This window comes from Lepus europaeus, chromosome 19, assembly GCF_033115175.1.
Source record: "Lepus europaeus isolate LE1 chromosome 19, mLepTim1.pri, whole genome shotgun sequence".
In the NCBI taxonomy this organism is placed as follows: domain Eukaryota; kingdom Metazoa; phylum Chordata; class Mammalia; order Lagomorpha; family Leporidae; genus Lepus; species Lepus europaeus.
The window spans coordinates 1,367,370-1,391,471 of NC_084845.1; the positions used below are offsets into that span (position 1 = coordinate 1,367,370).

Sequence of the window (24,102 nt, forward strand, 5' to 3'; positions counted from 1 at the left end):
ATTCTTCCTCCTCCTCCATCTCCTCATCCTTCTTGTCTATTTCCTCATCCTCCTCCTCTTGCCCCTCTTCTTCCTCCTCATCCTGCATCTCCTCCTCCTCCTCCATCTCCTCTTCCTACCTTCCTCTTTCTTCTCCACCTTTTTCTGTTCCTCCTCATCATCCCTCTCCTCCTACCCCTTCTCCTCCTCTCTCTCCTCCTCCTCTTCCGGCTTCTCCTCCTTCTCTGCCTCCTCCATCTCCTCCTCCTCTTCCATTTCCTCCTCTTCCTTCTTCTCATCCTCCTCCTCCTCCCCCATCCTCTCCTTGTCCTCCATCTCCTCCTCACCTTCCTTCTCTTCCATCTCCTCCTCCTCCTACTTCATATTTTCTTCCTCCATCTCTTCCTGCTTCTCCTTCTCATTGTCCTCCTCCCTCTCCTCCTCCTCCAGCGTCTTCATCTCCTCTCCCTCCTCCTCTTTCTATTCCTCCTCTGCCTCCATCTGCTCCTCCTCTTACTCCTCCTCTTTGTCTTCTTCCTGCTCCTCCATCTCCTCCTCCTCCTCCTCTTCCTCCTCTTCCTCCTCCTCTTCATCCTCCATCTCTTCCTCCATCTCCTCTTCCTTCTCTTCCTCCACCTTCTCCTCCGCCTTCTCCTCCTCCTCCATGTTTTCTTCCTCCATCTCTTCCTCCTTTTGCTTCTCTTTCTCCTCCGTGTCTTCCTCCTCCTCTAAGGTGACACAAGTTGGGCATGGTGTATCTGTTGTCAGCAGGGGAGAGAATGTGATAATGCCTGTTAGCATAATCACATTCTTACCTCCTCCCGTCCAAGGTGATCAGTGCCACAGTGGGTACAGCCTTTATCCACAGAAAACATCTGTGCAGTCCTTGTGTGAGCATGGAATCGTCTGCAGTGACCCACCCCAGGCAGGCAGGGGGCTCTGAGCTTCAGACGCCTCAGGGATTGCCCAGAGACCCAGCGACCCTCTCATGCTCTATCGTGCAGTCACAGGGTACAGAGGATCCCCTCTCTGCCCCATGAGCCTGCCCTGTCCATGGAGACAGCAGTGTCATTTCCACAGCCAGCTGCTGGCGCCACAGGCAGAGGCTTATTAGCCCACTACGCCACAGCACCCTGCAGGTGGTAACTTTACCCACTTTGCCACAGCACCGGCCCCCAGTTCGTAGTCTTGCTGCATGAGTGATGTTTTTCTCCAGTGATATTACATGCTTGGGCGTCATGGTCTGTCTTTCGTGGTCTTTGTCCTGACCTTGTTCTGGAAGTGGTGCCCCTTTGGACATAAGCACACAGCAGGTACTTGATTTCACTCTGGTACATCACCTTGTTACTCTCATTATACCCCTGGTCATTTCTTGTATTATTATCTGTGTGGCTCTCCACAACTTCATTATGGGCTTTTCTTTAGTGTGCCCCTGGTGAGTGAGGGCATTTCACCTTATCCTAAGGAAAACTACCCACCCAAACTCGCTGATGGCCTCACTCTGTCCTGTTTTTGAAGTCTTAGATTCATTGGGTATCCTGTTCACTTATTTGAAGGGAGGTGGTTGGCATGAGGACTCCATTGAGTTTTGCAGAGTGCTTGGTGTGATGGTTAAGCTGCCACTTGGGATGCCTTCATCCCATATTGGAGAACTGGGTTCAGATTCTTCTTCCACTTCCAATTCTGCTTCCTGCTGTTGCACACCCTGAGAGGGAGCAGGCAATGCCTCAAGGATGTGGGTCCCTGCCACCCACATCAGATACCCAGATGGAGCTCCTGGCTTTGACCTGGCCCAGTATTGGCTGTTGTGGGCATTTGGGGAGTGAACCAGTAGATAGAAGAGACTTTCTTTTTTCTTTCTCTTTTTGTCTCTCTCTTGCTCTGCCATTCAAATATAAGTAAAACTTTTTCAAAAGAACCCCATTGTAGTACCTGGCTGTTGCAGAACCCTTGAGATGATGAAACATTGCATTTCCTCTCTCCCTCCTGATAGGTTATTTTATCCTGCTGTCCAGAAGAGGAACTCGAAGCTCAGTGAGTTACCTGGTCAGGGTCACATGGCTCTCAAAAAACAAAGTCAAAACCCAGTATGTTGAAACGGATTTATTTAAAAGGCATAGCAACAGAGCAGGAGAGACAGATTTTCCATCCATTTGTTCACTCCGCAGATGCAATGGCCAAGGCTGGGCCAGACTGAAGCCAGAGCCAGGAAACCCATCGGGGCCCCTTATATGGCTGATGGGCCAAGTGCTTGGGGATCATGTGCTGCCTTCCCAACTGCGTGAGGATGCTGGATTGGAAGTAGTGTAGCCAGAACTTAAACCAGAACTACAGCATAGGTTAGGGGCATTCCAAGTGGTGGCTTAACCCTCTGGGTCACAACACTGACCCCCAGAGTCTGTTTTTCACTACTGTCTACTCAGAGGGGCGTGAGGCAGCCTGTGAGTGACACCTGCAGTGAGCAGGCCTCCTTCCTGCAGGCGAGCTCAGGGAGGAGGTGAGAGAAGGGAGGCAGAGGGCAGGGTGCCCCAGCTGGAGGGAAACTTGCGGCAGCAGCAAGGATTCTTTCTTGTTCCAGGAGGCACGAGTAGGCCTTATTGGTGGCAAGGGCTTCACCTGCTGTGATGTTCTCTGAGAGCAACACTTAGGTCGCTTATTGGATGTTCACCAGCCACACTCTTGTCCAGGACAGACATGACCGGATGGTGCAGTGCTTGCTGTTCGCCACTGTCCTCACCCACTTGAATTCCCTGGTCCCTAAGGGATCCATGCCTCAGCAACACGGAATTGTAGGACACAGAGGAGCAAGGCCCATGGGCCCAGGGTTCAGGAGGAGCAGGTCAGGGTCCTTCCACTCCCCAGGTGGACGGCACTCCTGGGGACGCTGCTCTGCACGGTGGGTGAGCACAGCTCCACCTCTTGCTCGAGTGCTCAGAGGTCGGGAATGGCCAAGGTGGACTTCACAGCAACAGTTGCTGGAAGTGACTCACGTCCCATTGCTGTGGATTCTCGGTGGTGGTGCTTATGGTTCCCGCAGACCCTTGACCTGAGAGAACCACAGTCAGACCCCATCGCTGTTGTCTGACTGGGGACCCTGGGCAGTGGTGTGGAGCTGCCTACCTCAAAGATAGCTAACTAGAGTGGAGGGGATGGTGGCGTTTATTTCATGGTGGTGAGGGAATTAACAAAAGTAACAAACACAAGGAACACCGAGTGAGCCAGACTCCTGGTGTTTGCTTTATAAACATTATCCCTTTAGTTCTTAACCTGTTGACAGGGGAACTATTATTGTGTTGACACAGAAATTTAGGAAGAAATGAAATGAACTCCCGAAAATCACACAGTGGAGAAGTGTTAATCAAGATTGGAGTTTTCTCTGGCAGTCAGGCTGCCTTGGGACTGTGGGTACAGATGAAGAGGACAGGAGAGCCTGAGCTGCTGCCCTCTCGTGACCGTACTTTCTTATAGATCTGGCTGCGCTTAATGCCACAGTGGGAAAGGGAAGTGAGGTCCTTGTTCCTGCGGAAGGATGACAAGATATATCATGTCACAGCTTCACTGTTTGTCAGCTCCGTTGTGCTCCACTATGCCTGAAGGTCATCCGTCCTGGTTTTCTTGTTCCTGAATCCTGTCACTTGTAAGAAATGGCCTGTGGAAAATAGGCCTCTGACTGTTATGGAATTCTCTGCCATCTCTTGTTTTTTTTTTTTTTTTTTTTTTTGAAAGAGAGAGGTAAAGACAGATTGGTCTTCCATCTTCTGGTTCACTCCTCAAATGGCCACAACAACCGGAGCTGAGCCGGTCTGAAGCCACGAGCTGCTTCTGGGTCTCCCATGTGGCTGCAGGGGCCCAAGCATTTGGGCTATCTTCCACTGCTCTCCCAGGCCATAGCAGAGAGCTGGATCAGAAGTGGAGCAGCCAGGACTAGAACCGGTGCCCATATGGGATGCTGGCACTGCAGGCTGCACCTTTACCCCCTACACCACAGGCACCGGCTTCTCCATAAGCTTTTTAAAAATAAATGGGCTAGGGACTCACACTGTGGCATAGTGGGTATGGGCACTGGTTTGAGTCCCGGCTGTTCCACTTCTGATCCAGCTCTCTGCTATGGCCTGGGAAAGCAGTGGAAGACGGTTCAAGTCCTTGGCCCCCTTCACCTGACAGCCCCAGGGAAGCTCGCTCCTAGCTTTGGATCAGTGCAGCTCCAGCCGTTGTAGCCATCTGGGGAATAGTGAACCAGTGGATGGAAGACCTCTTTTTCTGCCTCAGCTTCTCTGTAACTCTGCCTTTCAAATAAATCTTAAATGAGCCAAACTATTTAGTATACTTTTATGCAAAAGCTGTGGTCATTACCTGTGTGGCTGTCTGCTGCATCAAGGACTTGTTACATTTTATATTTCAGTGCTGCCAATGACACTGTTTTGTTAGGCTTGTCAGACTATCCTTGCCAAGTTCACAAGTACTACAACAAATAGGTTACAAAAATTATATATCAGAATTATAGTATCTTCCTCTGGCACTTGCACATATACTGAGTCCTGGGGTTTAAAGTCTTGCAGATTTAAAGTCCCTGGAAAGTGTGGATTCCAAGTCCCTTGTGGATATGAACATAGCCGGTTCCCATTGTGGCATGTTTAATACCCTTCTTCCTCAGCAAATCTGAAGTGAAACCGATGCCCAATCCTAATTGTATTATTGACATATCTGTATTCATGAGGCAATGCAGCTTGTGTGAACTGCATTCTGAATTCGTGAAGTTCTGTTGGTTAGGGAGACCCAGGTCTTCCACAGGTTTGTTTCATGTAGTTCAGCTGGCGAGATTCCAGGCTATTGTCCTTGAGCTACCTCTTCTACCACGAGAAGCAAAACACCCTCTTGTAAGAATGCATGTTTTCTCACATCTTTGTTCCCTACCATGGCTTAAGTATCCAGTGAGGGCTTCTCCCCATTTTGCTTTAGCTGTGCTAGCTGTCCATGTAGCTTACCCACTTTTGCTTCTTGAAACACAAGCTACCAGTACAGGTCAAAACCATTTCTCCGCAGTTTCTAATGTGCAGATTGTCCTAACATGCCTAGACCTTTAACAGGACATAATAAGTGCTCTAAAACCCGTCGTCTTATTTAGACATGATTGCCGGTGATGTTTTAGTTTTCTGAGAATGTATCTTCTTTATGTTATACACAAGGATACTTTTAAAAGTTCATGGAAAATGGAATTAAAAGTTTGTTTTTGTGTACTTGTAAAATATATTCAAGGAGTCTTCAAAAAGCTTATAGAAAATGCATATTTTGAGAACAGCTTGCATGGATTTCAGTGTTTTTGCACCAAAATAAACGTTTTCATCCAAAATTTCTGCAGACTTTTTAAAGTACCCTGGTATCACTACATTTGATGCTATTACAAGTTTTGTTTTCTATAACCTAGGTGTTGTGGCATTTAGGGCTTAGATCCTTAAGAGCTACTTAATATCTTTAAATTAGACATACTTCTTAGACTTCATCCAAATTCTTTGAAAAACATTAAATGTAGCAAATGAAGACAAACGAAGTATACACACATTTTGAATATAAGACGTATCAAGATTACTTGAGAAAATACAAAAACTATGAATGAAATTTTTAAAGTTTTAAAACTTTTAAAGTGGTTTACACAAAAATATAAATCTATGCCCCACCTTTTTTTTTTCAAGATTTAGTTATAATTAAAAATTCATAAGTTATGAAGGACAGCCTTTCCCATGGCAGCAATAGTGGCAAGCAGTGAAGATAATCCCCATCTGAGACACTTAAGAAATTTTAGTCTTAAAACCACACACAAGGGCACTTCACAAAAGTTCACGGATACAATTAAAAGATGTTGATTTTGGAGCAAAAATATTTTGAAACCCATAGTTTTTATACTATGCATTTTCCATACACTTTGAAGTGTCATCATACTTTGATGATAGACCTGTCTGCCTTCAAACTGCTTTCCTGCCTGTACAGCACTCAAAACAGTCTGCAAAAGTTCTGAGTCCCTAAGATGTTTATGCTGACAGTAACTGACCACAGAAGAAACATCTAAGCCTGCTGAGATCTGTCTGTACCTCCAAAGTGTAAAGCCAGAGTAAGATGGCTCTTTCTGGATGCGCTTAGCTGCAATCTTCTCCACTCCCCATTTACTACAGGGACCTCTGAGCCAATAAGTCACATTGTACCTGGCCCCTGTCAGTCTCACAAACTGCCTACCAAATCCTGTACTTGGAAAGGACTTGGGAAATAGCTTCCCATGAAGTGTGCCAGGTACACAGAGTATCACTGGGAACAAAACTCACACAGAGCCCCTTAGAAATACATGTCATCCACACCGTACAGTTAGGATCGCCCGGCCCTGCAGTCTTGCCTAGGAGGCCCAAGTCAGCAAGGAAAATTATAACAAGACTAAGGATTATTTTCTGATGCATAGGGTGCCATCGAGCCACATGAAGACTAACCCACCAAAGCTGTTCCCCCTTCACAGCGGCAGAGCACAATTCAGTTCCAAACCGATCCTGCATGGTACATGTGCCCCCACCAAGGCTAAAAATGGCCTGAACAGTCAGGTATTTATCAGTACATACTGAGACAGGCTGTTTCCCTCAGGTGATTTGAAATAGGGAACATTAATCACACAAATGGTATCTACGAAGACAGCAAAAACCTCCAAGCCAGCAGAACTCAGATGGTTCTGGCCAGTGCAGGTTCTTGTCTGTCTGAAAACAGTTCAGCAGGGTGGAATATGACCCCCCAAAGGTTCCTATTATTCAGGATTCCCTTAAGGGCTGGGGATATAACATGGGGCAGCATGTGCTTAGTGCTAAGCAGACTGTAGAGTGCAAGTTAGCTGCAGAAAGTTTCTCAAGCGCTTAGCTCTCATGGTGAACCTCTGGCTTTGAGATAGGAGGTTCAGCTCCTGTCTGCAGCCCTTGAAATATCGGCCTTTGGTGAGTTGTGACCATGGTGACAGTGCTTCCCATGAGTGACTGAGGCCTTTCTCTTGTATGAGTTTTCTGGTGCCTAGCGAGGGAATACCGTTTGTTGAAGGTCTTCCCACACTGACTGCATTCATAGGGCTTTTCTCCAGTGTGGATTCTCTGGTGCTCCATCAGTTTGTTTTTGTAGATGAGGGACTTGCCACAGGCAGTGCATCTGTAAGGCCTCTCTCCACTGTGAACCCTCTGGTGTTGAATGAGGCCGGTGTGGTGCCTGAAGCACTTCCCACATTCGCTACACTCACAAGGCTTTTCTCCGCTGTGGATTCTCTGGTGCTCAAGAAGCTTGTTTTGGTGGCTGAAAGCCTTCCCACATTCATAACACTCATAAGTTTGTTGTCTCGCATGGATTCTCTGGTGCTGAAGAAGTTTAGCCTCAAGGTAGAAGCATTTCCTACAGTCCTTGCACTCGTAAGGTCTTTCCCTAGTGTGAATCTTGTGGTGCTTCAGAAGCGATTGTTTGCAGATGAAGCACTTCCCACAGTCACTGCATGCATAAGCCCGTTCCCCACTGTGTATCCTCTGGTGTCGAATATAGTCAGATGAGCGAATAAAGGCCTTGCCGCACTTGGGGCACACGTATGGTTTCTCTCCGGTGTGAATTCTCTGGTGCTCCAGGAGTCTCTTCTTGTGGATAAAGGCTTTCCCACATTCCTTGCACTCATAAGGTCGCTCTCCAGTATGGATTCGCTGGTGGTCAAGAAGTGACTGTTTGTAGATGAAGGCTTTCCCACAGTCACTGCACTCATAGGCCCTTTCTCCACTGTGAATTCTCTGGTGTCGGACGTGGTCAGAGGACTGAATAAAAGATTTCCCACATTCAACACACACATAAGGCCTTTCTCCAGTGTGGATTCTCTGCTGATACCCAACGTACGTTTGTTTGTGGCGGAATGACTTCCCACATACATTGCACACATAAGGCTTTTCTCCGTTATGAGTTCTCTGGTGCTCAACAAGTGAGTATTTGGAACTCAAGGACTTCCCACATTCAGTGCACACGTAAGACCGTTCTCCGGTGTGGATTCTCTGCTGGTGCCCTGTCAGCGTGTGTTTGTGGAGGAATGATTTCCCACACATGTTACACACATAAGGCTTTTCTCCATTGTGAGTTCTGTGGTGCTTCACATCTGAATCACTGGAGTTCAAAGACTTCTCGCATTCACTGCGTTCATAAGCTCTTTCTGCACTGTGAGCTCTCTCATGGTTGCTCCATTTGCAGTGCCTTTGCTCCTTCTGAAAGGTCTCCCTGCTTACAGGCGGATACCCACTACTGCGGTTAGTCAGGTGCTGAAGGCCCATGCTGGCCAGAAAATTCTTCTCAACGTCTTTGCATGTGAAAGGGTTTTCTGAGATAGGGACTTCGCAGTTACTCACAGGCAAGATCATGTTTGTCACACAAGTGTCTGGTTTCTGCCCAGGAAGTGCTCCCTGGTGCGCAGCCAGGAACAAGCTGTCTTTCGTGACTAGGATACACATCTCACAGGGATGAGGTTTGGGGATGGCTGGACCAGGCTCTGGAGCCCTGGCCCGAGGCACTACTTCTAGGGAAGCAGTGTGCCGAGGATGGGCTGCTTCAGCCTGTACTCCATGGCAGCACCCTGAAAGCACAGAAAACGCAGGTGAAGGGTATGAAGACTTCAGTGAGGACAGCTTGTTACAAGTACCTGTGTAACAGAGGCATGGGGTTGTTGGGTCACATCAAGGAAACTGAGACTTGGCAGCCACCACCTGCATCCCATACGGATGGGCTATGCCACTTCTGATCCAGCTCCCTATTTTTTTTTTTTTCTTTTAATTTGACAGGTAGAGTTACAGACAGAGAGAGAAAGGTCTTCCTTCTGCTAGTTCACCCCCCAAATGGCTGCCACGGCCGGAGCTGTGCCGATCCAAAGCCAGGAGGAGCCAGATGCTTCTTTCTGGACTCCCATGCAGGTGCAGGGCCCAAGCACTCGGGCCATGCTCCAATGCCTTCCCGGGCCACAGCAGAGAGCTGGACTGGAAGAGGAGCAGCCAGGACCTAGAACCCAGCGCCCATATGGGATGCCGGTGCCACAGGCAGAGGATTAACCTAGTGAGCCACGGTGTCGGCCCCTTTTACTTACTTGAAAGGCAGAGTTACAGAGGCAGAGAGAGGTCTTCTGTCTGCTGGTTCACTACCCCAAATAGTCACAATAGCTGGAGCTGGGCTGTTCCAAAGCCAGGAGCTTCTTTTGAGTCTCCCACATGGGTATGCTGCTTTTCCAGGCCAGAGCAGAGAGCTGGATAGGAAGTGGAGTAGCCAGGACTTGAACCTAGGATGCCGGCACTACAGCAGCTTTACCCGCTATGCCACAGCGCTCCTGCCCCCCCCCCCCCAATTAATGAGCCTAGAAAAGCACAAAATGGCTTAGGCTGCTGCCACTCACAGGGGAGATTAGGACAGAACTCTTGGCTCGGCTCCTGCTGTTGCAGCCATTTGGAGAATGAACCAGTAGATGGAAGATCAATCTCTCTCCCCCTCTAACTCTGCCTTTCAAATACATCATTCAAAAAATAAGGTTAGACCGTGCAGTACTGTGCCTCTAAAGTTCCCCATGGCAGTGAGGCCACCACACCATCAAGAGAACAAGGGCAGGGTAGCAGCTCCCTCCTGTCAGTGGTGGGTAGCGGGAGTTTATCAGACAGGTGAGAACTGTGTGGAATTATCCCATCCCAAGAAAATGCAAATACAGGGGTGTAGCTTGCGTTGGAGGATTCTGAAGTCTGTATGTGTTTCTCATGGCACAGTAAATGTAGGCTTATGTTGAACATGGAAGAGGGAGGAAAAAAACACAGCCAAGGGTGAGAAGTCAGAGCAGAGACAGAGGAAAGACAAATGAGATAGGGCCATGAGCCTGGGGTGGGCACAGGGTACTTCACTACGATCCGGGCATATGCTAGAAAAGTCATACCCTCCCCCTACTCCTCTTGCTACAGCTGGAGAGTGCTCCACCTTGTCAGAGTCACAGGGCTCTCCCCCCATCCCCTGATTCAACTGGGATCTGAGAGGTGGGAAATCCTACTGGGAAAATAGGAAATTGAACACTGGCTTAAAGTGACCCAACCCTTACCTACAGGAGGGAAATTTGGGGGAAGGTCTTGTCACAACCTGGGGTTTCCTGCAAATAGTAACCACATAAGTGCTGAGTCAGGGCGACTAAAGACAGGAGGAGAACCTGTGACATCTGTTACAGCTCCAAACGGTGACCTTCGTGAGGACTGGCAAAGCCACAGGGCATGAGGGGGGCAAGCTTGAAGACGATAAATTCAAATCCTTAGCTCACAGACTTCAGGACCGTAGATGCTAGAGCTATAAAATGCCCAGGCCTGGCAAATCCAGCACCCAGGGTCTGGAAAGCAGGCCGTGGTCCAGCTGTGGCAAGGACAGGGTGACCACCAGAGAAAGAGGACAAGTAGAGCTTAGCATAGATCGGCGACATGATGGCGAGGGACCTTACCCAGCGAGGCTGTAAGTGCAAAGTTCTCCAGCATCACACTGTGATACAGGCACCTCTGAGCTTCATCAAGGAGCCCCCACTCCTCCTGGGAGAAGTGCACAGCGACATCCTCAAAGGTCACCTGGCCCTGTCATGACGGGAAAAGGCGAGTTCAGGATCTGCTTCGATCCCCAGGATCACCAGGTGACGCGAGGCGGCGCCGTCGAGCTGTGCAGCTGCACACAGCGTCTCAGCCTGTGCCTGCAGTCAGTTCCTGGGGTCCTGACACTCACACTCTGCCCACGTCCTGGCTTAGACAGGACCCCAGGTGCATCTGTCGCTCCTTCCTCACTTGGGCATCGCTCTCAGGACTGCAGCTCCTTCTGTCTCCAGGATGACTGCTGCCCTGCCGGATGCCATTCTCCTCTGGAGCCCGCACTGCTCACCTGAGGCAACCAGACCCCAGCACTAGGAAAACCTAGTTTGTTACAAAATATACTCCATGGCATCCAGCAGTGCCACTCATAAATAAGTTTCTCACTCATTTCAAACAGCTCCATTTGCAACTGCAGAAACTTGGAAGCAACCAAGAGGTCTTTCAGTCTAGGTAAGCAGAGAAACTGGTACATCCAGAAAAGCAGATATTCCACGGTGTTAAAAAGAAATGAGCAGGGGCCGGCGCTCTGGCGTAGCAGATCAGGCCACCACCTGCAGTGCCAACATCCCATATGGGCACCGGGTTCTAGTCCCGGCTGCCCCTCTTCCGATCCAGCTCTCTGCTGTAGCCTGGGATAGCAGTAAAGGATGGCCCTCTCATATCTTTTTTTTTTTTTTTTTTTTTAAAGAGTGGATCTGGCATTGTGGTATAGCAGGTAGAACTACTGCCTGCAATGCCAGCATTCCATAGGGGTTCCAGCTCCTCTCCTGGCTGCTCCACTTCTCAGCCAGCTGTTGCTAATGGCCTGGGAAAAGCAGAAGACAGCCCAAGCTTTGGGCCCCTGCCACCCTCATGGGAGACCCCCAGATGAGGCTCCTGGCCCAGCACTGGCTTTTGCAGCCATCTGGAAAGTGAACCAATTGATGGAAGATCTTTCTCTCAAAGTTATACATCTTTCTTAAAAAACGAACTATCAAGGCATGAAAACACTTGGAGAAACCATAAATGCACATTACTAAGTGAAGAGTTTGAAAAGGCTGCATATTGTATGATTCCAACTATGACATTTTGGGAAGGGAGAAACTATGGAAACAGTCAGGTGTCTATAGGTAGTGAGAGTGAAGAGGGTAGGAAAGAGGATTAATAGGAGTACAGAGGACTTACAGGGCAATGGAAGTACTGTGATGATACAGGCCAGCATACATCTGTCTAATCCATATAATGCACAACACCAAGAAAAATCCTAAGTATAGACTTTGTGTAAATGTTCAATTCTAAGTAACATACCACTCTGACAGGGGACGTAGATAGTGTTTGGGGGTGGCATGAATATACGGTGGCAAGGGATACGGGAAAGCTCTACTCAGTTTTACTATGAATCAAACTGACGCTAAAAAATAACCTTTAATAAAAGTTTGAGAGAAGCCTCACTCCTTTTGTTAAGTACTCCTCCCATTCCCTTTCCCTCTCAGACAATGCCACTTCCACAGTTTGATCTGCTAGAGCCAAAAATCTGAGGTCACCCCCGCCTTTTCTGTCTCCACGTCCAGCAGAAAGTTGTCCTTATTCATAACAGATCAAGCAACAAACCACTCAACTTCAGCACAAGGGCTGGGACTTCGCCTCCGTCAGCACTCACCGGGAATGCCACAGCAGGCACGAGGCTCATCCCCGGGATCCTGCAGTCAGGGATCTTATTTAGGATCTGAGTCGTATCACTTCCCTCCACATTCCCACTACCCTCAATAGAGGCCTTGGCTCCTGAACCTGCCACTCCAGGACTGACTCCTGCCCATGCCTGCGTTACTCTCGTCTCCAGGCATTTAGATGCCCGTTCCTTTCCTCGGGAACCTTTCAGGATCTCAGCCTGCTCACAGCAGCAATGGGAACAGCTCCTTAGAGCTCTGGCCCTGACTGAGTAGCCCAGGCTCCACAACAAGGGATAGTCCCCAGGGCAGCACTATCACCGTAACTGTGCCAAGACCATGGGTGTGGTGATGAGGGCTGGAGAGGGCCCACAGGTTCTTCCGCTTACCTGTGACGGTTCCACAAAGCCCTCAGCTGCCACGGGAAGCTGTGAGAAGAGGAAGGCTGTAAGACAGAGGTGATCCAGGTAGTTTTCCAAGCCCACATTCTTCTCTCTGCCTGGCGCTGGGGAAGACACATAACCTCAGGGGCTCAGTCTTCAGCACTAACTCTTGCAGGGTGGAAACAATCATGAGAGCAACCTTCTAATACAGCTGTAGACATCACACTCGTTAGTGTGTGCCCAGTACTACATTTAGCTCTTCCCTTGATGGGCATTGGGTAGGACAGGTAAGTTACCACTTGGACACCAGCATTCTGTACTGGAGTGCCTGGCTTGAGTCTCGACTCTTCCATTTCTGATCCAGCTTTTTGCCAAAGTTCACCCCAGGAGACAGATGATGGCTCTAGTACTTGGATCCCTGCTACCCAGGTGGGTGACCCAAATTGAATTTTAGGCTACTGGCTTCGGCTTGGCCCAAGCCTGGCTGTTGCACGCCCTTCAGGGAATGAACCAGCAGATGGAAGATCCATCTCTATCTCTCAAATAGAATGATAAATACACTTACTACCAACCACAGGACTAACATTTCTATAAATGCTTTTGATGAGTCTACCTTTTATCAAATAATTACATGTGTCTAATTCTGACACAAAATATGTAGGTTTTTCTTTTCCTCCAATACCAGTTATTTCTCTTAACACCAACTGGGTGTCCCAGAAGTTAATCCTATTCTGAAACTGTCAGGTGTACTCCAAGGCTTAAGGACTCATTCATAAAAAGTTACTTCAGATGCCAGTTGAAGCCAACATGTAGAGCACCTAGAATTTTTCTCCCAAGATTTGAAAGGCAGTTACAGTCACACACACACACACACACACACACAAGGTCTAACTGCTGGTTCAGTCCCCAGGTGACAGAAACAGCCAAGGCAAGGCCGGGTTGAAGCCAGGAGCCTGGAACTCCATCTGGGTCTCCCAAATGGGTGCAGGGGTCCAAGTACTTGAGCCATCTTCCACTACTTTCCCAGGGACATGAGCAGGGAGCTGGATCAGAAGTGGACAGCAGCCTTAACCAGTTGTACCACAATGCCAACCTAGGCCACCTATAATTCTTACCAAGTTGGCTACAGATTTGAGGGCTGCCATGCCCCCATTCCTCGTGTTCGGTCATCTGTTAGGGTACTGAAGTCTGGTTTACTATAAAGGGTGCAGCACAGGAACAGACACAGTAAGGTGTCGAAGGGAGGACACGGCAGGGTACTTCCTTCCCCCTTTAACTAGGCCGCCCAGAGGCTTCCTGAATCTCTGTTCAAGACCTTATATAACACTATTTCCACTCCCACCCCTGAGGCTAAGATCTTAAAGTTACTTGGTCTCTGGTGACCAAGCCCCACTGTGAATTTCCAGGGACCACACTCCAAGCCACTCCGAAAACCCAGGTTTCCTAAGGGAAAACAAATGCCACTCTTCACTGAGGAGATTCCAAGAGCTTTAGTTCTTTGCCAGGGACACAGGACAAAAGTTCTATCTTTAGGAAAGCAGAATTTCAGCCAAGTACTGAGCGCTTTCATAAATGTTAACTCTGCGGTCTGTAAAGCTCTCCACAAGGAGTAAACAGCCACATGGTAAAGTGGTGACCGCACACGGCCTTCTGTCCGCGTCCATCCCAGGCCGCCCTCTGCAGCAAGCCCACCTGCTCTGCCCCTCGCCTTTCACCTAGAATCCCGTTAGCACACCCCAGTACTTCTCTCTGAATGTGAGCTGCAGACCCCAACCCGTCAACACTTGGACGGCACGGGCCCAGTCTCCACCCCTGCATTGCCTGCTTCCAGATTCCAGGTGCCCACTTAACTACACTGCAATATTCTAGAATCACGTCCAGGGACCGGTGCTGGGGCGCAGCAGGTTAAAGCCCTGGCCTGTAGCACCGGCATCCCTTATTGGTCCCGGTCCCAGTCCAGTGGGGGATGGCCCGAGGCCTTGGGCCCGTGCACCCGCGTGGGAGACCCAGAAGATCTGGCCCCTGGCTTCGGATCGGATAGGTTCCGGCTATTGCGGCCTTTGGGGGAGTGAACCAGTGAATGGAAGAGCTCTGTCTTTACCTCTAACTCTTTCAGGTAAATAAATATTGTCCAAAATACACCTCCTACCTACCCGATTCCCCTCTAATTCTCCCAGATGTTCAGGTAACACCCTGGGACCTGGCCTTCACGCCCTGCTGTGGCTCAGGCGCGACTGGGGAAGCAGAAAAGCCCTCCAGTTTTAGGACCTAGCAAGATTCTGTTCGTGTCCCGCCCCGCCTCCAGCCCGGTCCGGAGTCCACCGTAACCTTGGACGCTATCGCAGTGGTCTCCACGCGTCACCCTCATCACCTCCTCAGCCTTAGGGATACTTGTAAACCCCGCTCACAACTCCCCGGGGCCGCCACGGCTCCCACAGCGCCCTGCCGCCCTATAGGCAGGGGCCTGGGGGCCCTCCATGTGGGGTGCTCACCTCTGGGTGAGGATCTGGAGCCGGCAGCACTCACCCCGGGCGATTTCACCATCTTGGCCGCTGCCACAGAGGCTGCGGGCAGACTGGGACCTCGGGAAGCGCCAAGGCCGGAGAGTCTGGGAGCGAATGGGCGCCGCTCACACCGAACCTCACGTCTGTTCCGTCTGCAGCGGGGAGAAACGCCTGCCCTAACCCCTTTGCGCTCCAGCTACTAGGGTCTGCACCAGGCTGCGACCTGCGCTGGGCTAACCAAATCAGAAACCAGCAAAACGATCGCCCAGCCTAGCGCGCCGGAAGTCCCGCCCCAAGGCTGTGCGCACTCGCGGAAGTCTTTTAGGCCTTCATTGGTCAAAACGTTCGTAGGCTGGGCGCACAGCATTCTGGGCAATGTAGTTCCTGTCCTGCCAGCGCGACTATCAAGATCAGTACCCTGCAAAATTCAGCGGAGTCTGGGGGAGAGGAACAAAGAAAAGCACCTGAAGCTAGAGTTGTAAAAGCCGGTCACATAAATTTTAAATACTATTTGGGGGCCGGCTCTGTGGCTTAGCGGGTAAAACCACCGCCTACAGTGCTGGCATCCCATATGGGCGCCGGTTCAAGTCCTGGCTGCTCTTCTTCCGATCCAGCTCTCTGCTCTGGCCTGGGAAGGCAGTGGAGGATGGCCCAAGTCCTTGGGCCCCTGCACCCACGTGGAAGATCCGGAGGAAGCTCCTGGCTTCGGATCGGCGCAGCTCCGGCCGTTGTGGCCAACTGGGGAGTGAACCAACGGAAGGAAGACCCTCTATCTATACCTCTCTCTGTAACTGTCTTTCAAGTAAATAAATCTTTAAAAAAAAAAACTGCTTTAAAAAAATATACTATTTGAGGGGTACATGTTGTGGCGCAGCAGGTTAAAGCCCTGGCCCACAGTGCAGGCGTCCCGCCGTTGCAGTCTGGGCTGCTCCACTTCTGATGCAGCTCCCTGCTAAAGCTCCTAAGAAAGCAGAAGTCGGCACAAGTGCTTGGGCCCCTGCACCCACGTGGGAGACCCAGGTGATGCTCCTGGCTCCGGATCAGCTCAGCTCCAGCCATTGTGGCCAGTTGGGGAGTGAACAAGCAGATGAAGACCTTGCTCTGTCCCCACCTCTCTAACTCAGTCTTTCAAGTAAATAAATCATCTTTTAAAAAATGAGTCTCATTTTTAAAGTAAAAAACATTAAAAATAGCACATTTTTAAAAGTTGAAAGCTGACAAAAATCCTTAATTTAAAGTAATTTCTTGGGGGTGGGAGTTTGCCTCTTCTGTTGCGGGTAAAGCTGCCACCTGCAGTGCTAGCATCCTATATGATCACCAGCTGCTCCACTCCTGATCCAGCTCTCTGTGATGGGAAAGCAGTGAAATATGGCCCTGCACCAGCATGGGAGATGCAGAAGAGGCTCCTGGCTTCGTACTGGCCCAGCTCCAGCCATTGTGGCCATTTGGGGAGCGAACCAACAGATGGAAGATGCCTCTCCCTGCCCTTCCCCTCTGTCGCTCAAATGAATCTTTGAACAAAACACACACACACACACACACACAAACAAGCTGTGTCTTCTGACACCCATATCCCACATCAGAGCACTGGGTTCAAGACCCAGATCTGCTTCTGATCCAGGTTCCTGCTAATGCATGGCCTGCAAGACAACAGGTGAATGTCTCAACTCCTTGGGTCACTGCCACCCCCGTGAAAGACCTGGATGGAGTTCTTGTTACTGGACAAGATAATCAGGCCCCTGCTGCTTGCCCCTGGACAATCCACTCACCAGACGAGAGTTGAGAGAGGAAGGAATTTATGTCAAGCTGGCCATCCTGAGGAAAGAGTGATCTCTGGTTCTGAAAATGTGCTCTTTCCCTCCCAATAAGCCTGCAATGTGTTTTTACAGGGAAGGGTAGCTGCAGGGGAAAGCGATGAGGCCAGTGAGTGTTAATCAGGCAGTTTGTCAGACTCGGTTCTGTCCGGGGCCCCTCCAGGTGGAGGTCTCTTAATAATGGGGTTCAGCTGTCTGCACACCCTCAGCCGGGTGCGAGCCCTGCCTTTCCAAGGCCTCTCCCTTCAGTAGGCTCCTGAAACCCCCCTGCAGGCATTACTCACTAGTCACAGGTAGTTTACATCAGCCAGTCCTTGTCAGCCAAAATACCAGGGGAGGGAGGTGCCTCACTGTGACTACAAGTTACCCGCTGATGTCCTCCATCCCATATCTACAGAAGAGGGGCATCGACTCCAGGCTGACCCTTCCTGCTGATGGACAGCAGAGTAGGGAACCTGGGGAGTGACAAGTTTTGACATGGGGAAGAACATCTTCCTTGGTTTCTCCCTCTCAGGGAGAGCAAGTCAAAGACATTTGTTTAACTGCTAGCTTAGGTATTTGTTTGGAAAGTTTGTCTATGTAACCCAACTGGCATATAAGACAGAAAAAGGGCACTTAAAGTCATTATAAAGGTTTACTCTATCTTTTCTAAGGCATAAGGCATGGGTGAGGCATGAGTTTTAGTCTTTTGGGTAGAGGTACCTTGGGGCAATGCTTTTGCTTCCAAAGTTTTCTTAAAGGTCACTCATGCATATTTGACTGATTTTTCTAATCCATTCAGCTGCTTGTCTGTAAAGAATTTCGGATCTGGAGTTTCTAAAGGGACATCAATCAGATACAGCCTGCTGGAATATACTGTCCAATGCACTCATACATAGGTTTCTCAGGAGGCTCTGAAAGCAGGGTGGGTATACTTAAAGACAATATAATTCTTACAGTAATGTTTACATTATCAGATAATACAGCTACTTCCCAAACAGTCCTAGGTGAGCTGGGAACCTCCCTGTTGTTCCAGAAGTGGCAACATGGCGAGGTGGGCATCACATGACTGTTACTCTAAGACACACCCAGCTGTGGGCGACAATGCCCAGGTGTTTTAAATGAATGCCACTGGGTATTGCACTTAGTTTTAGATTTTGAGTTAATACTCTTGTCCTAATTACCTTTTTGGTAATCAGAAAGCAAAGAGCTATCCCAGGTCCAGCATGGGTGCCATGTACAGATTCTGGCATGTACTATGACAGTTTCAGGTATCATATGTGTTAGCAAAGCTTTGAAAAGGTGGCTTTCTGTAGAGGCCGCACTTCTTGCAGGCTATTCTGACAGTTACCATTGGGTAAACATGAATAAGAACGCTTTCAGGGGCCGGCACTGTGATGCGGTGGGTTAAAGCCCTGGCCTGAAGCACTGGCATCCCATATAAGTGTCGGTTCTAGTCCCAGCTGCTCCTTTTCCGATCCAGCTCTCTGCTATGGAGTGGGAAAACAGCAGAAGATGGCCCAAGTCCTTGGGCCCCTGCACCCACATGGGAGATGGGGAAGAAGCCCCTGGCTTCTGACTTCGGATCAGCCAAGCTCTGGCCGTTGCGGCCTTCTGGGGAGTGAACCAGTGGATGAAAGACCTCTCTCTGTAATTGTTTCTTTTTTAAAAGATTTATTTATTTGAAGACAAAAAAATTTTCATAACCTCTCAGCCTTATGTTTTTTAAAAAAGATTTTACTTGAAATACAGAATTACAGAGAGAGGTAGAGACAGAGAGGTTTTCCATCCATTAGTTTACTCCTCAAATGGCTTCAAAGGCTGAAGCTGGGCCAATCTGAAGCCAGGAGCTTCTTCTGGGTCTCCCACATGGGTGCAGGGGCCCAAGCACTCGGGCCATCTGCTGCTGCCTTCCCAGGCCATAGCAGGGAGCTGGATCTGAAGTGGAGCAGCTGCAACTCGAACCGGCACTCATATAGGATGGCGGTGCTACAGGCCAGGGCTTTAACCCACTACGCCACAGCACCAGCTCCTCAGCCTTAATTTTAACTTAGGGTTGACACTAGTGACTCCATCTTAACTCCCATATTCCCCACTTTGTCATCTTTTTCTTGAAAATACCATTGATTAACGGTTCTGTACTAGGCTCTGTTGGTTCCATGTTGCCAGGATGAACTTGGTCCTGGTGGATTGGTCTTACTAGTCCCATGTTGTGGGGGAAAGACGAATGACTAGGAGTCAGTGTCAGAAACCCTTCAGCCACATCCAAGCAGAATCTTTAGGCTGTGTTTAGTCCATGGTCAAAATAACCATTCCTGCAGACTCCTGATCCTCTCAGATCAGCAAGCCAACATTTCTCACTAAGAACTGTACTGAGGGGCAGTGAGCACAAAGCTGAGAGGAAAATGTCCTTAAAACAAATTTACAATCCAGTAGCAGGCAGTAGGGTCTTGATTATTTGCATTAATACAGAAAGTCAGTTTATCATATAGTAATCTCAGATTTAAAGAACAGTCAAAGCTAGCAAGCCTAACCCAGGCAGACTCAGTTTGTCATTTTACATAGTCTAAATTAACTCCAAGAGCTATTTCCTCTCCATGCTAAGAATCCTATCCTGGAGACTGGTGCTGTGGCGCAGTGGGTTAAAGCCCTGGCCTGCAGTACCTGCATCCCAGTTCAAGCTGGCTGTTCTACTTCCGTTCCAGCTCTCTGCTGTGGCCGGGGAATGCAGCAGAGGATGGCCCAGGTCCCTGGGTCCCTGCACCCACGTGGGAGACCTGGAGGAATCTCTTGGCTCCTGGCTTTGGATCAGCTCAGCTCCATTGCTGCCACTTGGGCAGTGAACCAGCAGATGGAAGACATCTTTGTCTCCCCCTCTCTCTCTTTCAAATAAAGTAAATCTTAAAAGAAAGAAAAAATCCTATCCTGGGGCTGGCACTGTGGCATAGTACGCTGAGCCTCTGACTGTGGGGCACCAGCATCCCATCCAGGTGCCAATTTGTGTCCTGGCTGTGCCTCTCCAGTCCAGCTCTCTGCTGTGGCCTGGGAAAGCAGTGGGAGATGGCTCCAGTGCTAGGGCCCTGCACCCATGTGGGAGACCCAGAAGAAGCTCCAGGATCCTGGCTTCAGATCGGCCCAGCTATGGCCATTGCAGCCATTTGGGAGAGTGAATCAGTGGATGAAAGACCTTACTCTCTGCCTCTCCCTCCATCTCTATGTAACTCTACCTCTCAAATGAGTAAATTAAAAAAAAAAAAAAACTATCCTTTGAAATTTCCAGGGATCCAATTGGAAGCCAAAAGACTTAGTTCATAATTTTAAATCTTACAGAATTTTCAGAAGTTCAAACAATTTTGGTCAAAAATAAGATCTTAGATTGTAGAGGAAATACAGCCACAATCAGAGATAAAGAAAGAAGAGCGACTCCTCCTCCCAACACAGACCTGGAAAAGCGGCTGCCCCCAGTTAACTAGTGAAGCAGCTGCCACTGGGATCTTGTCTAGGGAGGGAAGACGTCCTAAGTTCTGCTTCTGTGAACTCCAGTCATAAATCTGTCCTAATAAAGCTGCCCCTGGTAGCTCTTTTACAAACATACTGGCCCCACCGACCACTGCAGTGTGGTCCTAGGCCACGTAGGCTGCAGTTTAAACCCAGCAATGCTGTAACAGCTAAGGTCTGATGCTGATGAACCTATAAATACTGTAAGACACTTGGGATTGTTGCTCAGTTCTCAGGAGATGATTCCAGCTGAGCCCACTGGTGGTAATAAAGTGCTTGGATCCTCCACTGTCTCTGGTACCTGTTTGATGGAGGGAGTTCTCCTGTCCCAGGTTTCTGTAACAAGATAACTTAATATATTGAATCTGGGGCCGGTGTTGTGGCATAAGTGGGTAAAGCCACCACCTGCAGTACTGGCATCCCATATGGGCGCTGGTTTAAGTCCCGGTTGCTCCACTTGTGATCCGGTTCTCTATCCGGTCTGGTCTGGGAAAGCAGTGAAGGATGGCCCAACTCCTTGGGCCCCTGCACCCATGTGGGAGACCAAGAAGAAGCTCCTGGCTTCGGATCAGCCCAGCTCTGGCTGTTGCAGCCAACTAGTGAGTGAACCAACAGATGGAAGGCCCCCCCACCCCCATGTAACTCTGCTTTTCAAATAAATTTTTTTGACAGGCAGAGTTAGACAGTGAAAGAGACAGAGAAAAAGGTCTTCCTTCCATTGGTTCACTGCCCAAATGGCTGCTACGGCCAGCGCACTGCGCCGATTTGAAGCCAGGAACCAAGTGCTTCCTCCTGGTCTCCCTTGCGGGTGCAGGGCCCAAACACTTGGGCCATCCTCAACTGCCCTCCCGGGCCACAGCAGTGAGCTGGACTGGAAGAGGAGCAACCGGGACAGAACCAGTGCCCCAACCGAGACTAGAACCCGGGGTGCCAGTGCTGCAGGCGGAGTATTAGCCTAGTGAGCTGCGGCGCTGGCCACAAATAAATCTTAAAAAAATAATATATTGAATTTGAGTTCTCAGCCAAAGCTGTGGGCCCGATATAATCAAAGTTCAGATGATCAAACATTTTTTAAATGGGTAGATGAAGTCTCAGTTCTCCCAAGCAATCAAGCCTCAAAGACCACAGAAACACAAGGAATCTCCCCCAAGACACAGAAAGTCCTTGTTACCTAAGCCAGTTACATAGAAAAGCCCCGATTAAAAATAGCACATGACATCAATATAGGAGCCAATTACTTCTAAACAAATTTAAAACCTATCCAAGTTTGTCACATGAACCAAAAGGTATTTGCATTAATTTGACAATTTAGGCTTATGTAAGCACTTTATAAGTCAAAACATAACTCTTAAGGAATCTTTTACCACAGACACAACATACAATACATACACATAACATATAACATGGCAGAAAATAAAGCAGTTTCTGTAACAGCTCTTTTAAATTTCTCACTCCTTTTAATCACCATCAAGTGATTAGAATCACTTCTTGCTCTTAATAACCTGAATTAACCATGACTTTTCTCATTGAAACCTTCAGGAGAAAAAACATCATGAAAGCATTTAGTTTGCAAGATAACTCTAGTTCCAGTTAAGGAGCTGAATTCTCATGAGAAAGTCTTCATTTCAGATTTGTCACTTTAAATCATCTTTCCATTATGATGTCTTGTCCCCCACTGTCAATTACACCAGGGACATCTGTGGGAAGTTACACCTGGTTTTAAGAGCAGGGGAGACCTGGGCCCTGTTCTACCACTGAGGCGAGGCAGAACTGCAGCTCCGGCACTTTTACATCAGGAGGGACTCGAGAATGAACCCAGACACCCAGCAGCTGATGACCGGATCAAGAAACTGATTTTATATATAGTACGGAATACTACTCAGCTGCAAAAAACAATGAGATCCTTTCTCTTGCAACAAAATGGATGCAACTGGAGACCATTATACTCAGCGAAATAAGCCAGTCCCAAAGAGACACATACCATGTTTTCCCTGATCTGTGGTAACAGAGCCAGAAACGTATAGGAGCGAAATTCACACTTTGAGATTTGATGACTGTTTACAGCCCTTGTGTCCCCACCCCCCGGAGAAATTCTTCTTACTATTTGTTGAACTCTTTATACTCATAAGATTAACCCTACACCAAGTAAAGTTACCTGAAAGTAGATCATTGTAAAAATTGAGAGGGAATAAGAGGAGGAGAAGAAAGGGTGAGAGGGTGGGTGGGAGCTAGGGTGCAAGTATTGCTATGTTGTTAAGTCTGTGCATATGAATAACATGAAATTTATTTGCTTTCAACTTTAAAAATTAAAATGAAAAAACAGACTAGGAGGGACTCCTAACACATCCCCTTCGGCATCAATGGCTGCAGACACAGCTGTTGGAAAGTGTGTGTAAAAGGTTACTTTCCTCATCATCTAGTTCTTCCTGGGTTTTACTGTCAAGTGGGACAATTTTTTTTCATTTGAACCATCAATCTAGATCCTTCTTTATATATATACAGAAATTTATTATACAACAGGAAAACTTGCACATAAAGGATTTCACCCCATTCACCAGAGCTCTGAGAAAGCCTCCGTAGCCGCAGGACAGCATGCAGTTCAAGGATCCATCTAATGCTGCCTTCCTTTAAGATCCAACACATACACAGGCCGTGCAGTATTAGCCATGTCTTAGCTATACAGTCACACTTTCAGGCTGCCCAATCAACCAAAACGCGACCCAACAGGCTTGAACTGCCATATTTTACCAAGGAAAAATTCTCAGACAGCACTCTCCCAAGCCAAAGCCTCCTCATGGAGGGACTGCGGTAGTGGCCTTAGAATCTTATCTCACACCAGTCGGTTCCGGAACAAACGACTTAGCCCAAGCAGTGAGAACAGAGGATTCCTGGTACGCACCCAGTTCACTTACCCGGGCTTGGCGCCTGAAGGCTCCCTCGAAGCACCGTTTCCAATGAAACGTTTCCAATAGCTGGTGCTGCCGCGGGAAGAGAGGGGGCTCTCAGCACCCGCGGGGCACAAATGCCCACTGGCCTCCCCTGGTAACAGGCGAGGTTGGGATGCTCGAGGAGTCCTGGTCCTGGCCCGCTCACCCAGGCTGTGGGACAGAACCCTGGACAGCCACCTCACCAGAGATCAGAGCAGGGAAGAGGAGAAAATTTGTTTCCAGCCAGCCATTTTGAGAAAAGCGTGCTGTCTGGATCCAGAATGTGCCCCTTCCTCCCAACAAGCCCCCAGAGTGTTTGAAAGGGAGAGGTAGTTGCAGGGGAAGCCCACTCAGCTGCCAATTAGGCAGATTGTCGGACTTGCTTCTGATGGTCCACCTGGGTCGAGGCTGCCTGATGATGGGGTTCAGCTGTTTGCAATGGAGGGTTGCAGACCCTCAGCCAGGTGCGAGCCCTGCCTTCCCAAGTCATCTCCTTTCACGAGGCTCCTGAAATTCTCACAGACGTTATTATTCCCTAGTCACGGGCAGCCCTTGTCAGCCAAAACATGAAAAGGGAAGGGAAGACGCCTTCATTGTGATCACATTCCCAGCTTCAGGCTGGCCCAGGCTTCATTGTTGGGGCATCTGGGGAGTGAACCAGGAAATGGGAGTGCTTCCAATCTCCCTCTCCCACTTTTCAAATACAGTGAAAAAAATTTTTTTAAATGTTTGCTTTAATAAAAGAAA

The 24,102-nt window shown here is 48.9% G+C and overlaps 2 protein-coding genes across 4 annotated transcripts in view; one reads left to right on the forward strand and one right to left on the reverse strand.

The window, feature by feature from the left end:
* Window positions 1-24,102, forward strand: part of LOC133748643 (uncharacterized) — a 72,021-nt gene that overhangs the window by 25,951 nt on the left and 21,968 nt on the right. The gene's annotated exons all lie outside the window — the stretch shown is intronic.
* LOC133748519 (zinc finger protein 549-like) lies at window positions 1,814-23,396 on the reverse strand. 3 transcript variants are annotated; one of them, XM_062177365.1, is made up of 5 exons: window positions 23,341-23,396; window positions 15,126-15,289; window positions 12,640-12,755; window positions 10,469-10,595; window positions 1,814-8,590 (listed from the first exon to the last, which is right to left on the reverse strand). In XM_062177365.1, the coding sequence occupies exons 2-5, from the start codon at window positions 15,175-15,177 to the stop codon at window positions 6,864-6,866; spliced, it is 2,022 nt and encodes a 673-aa protein (XP_062033349.1). In that variant the 5' UTR covers window positions 15,178-15,289; window positions 23,341-23,396; the 3' UTR covers window positions 1,814-6,863. The 3 variants fall into 3 exon arrangements, with proteins under 3 accessions (XP_062033349.1, XP_062033350.1, XP_062033351.1); XM_062177366.1 differs by lacking the exon at window positions 23,341-23,396 and having other exon boundaries at window positions 12,640-12,678; window positions 15,160-15,732; XM_062177367.1 differs by lacking the exon at window positions 23,341-23,396 and having other exon boundaries at window positions 12,640-12,678; window positions 15,126-15,729.

Excerpts from the sequence above, each read along its gene's own strand:
- LOC133748519 (XM_062177365.1), bottom strand. The coding sequence starts at position 15,177 with ATGGTGAAATCGCCCGGGGTGAGTGCTGCCGGCTCCAGATCCTCACCC. Across the intron at positions 12,756-15,125 it reads CTCCAGATCCTCACCCAGAG|CGCCAGGCAGAGAGAAGAAT; the intron begins GTGAGCACCCCA and ends TGTCTTCCCCAG. Across the intron at positions 10,596-12,639 it reads GCTTTGTGGAACCGTCACAG|GGCCAGGTGACCTTTGAGGA; the intron begins GTAAGCGGAAGA and ends CCGTCATGACAG.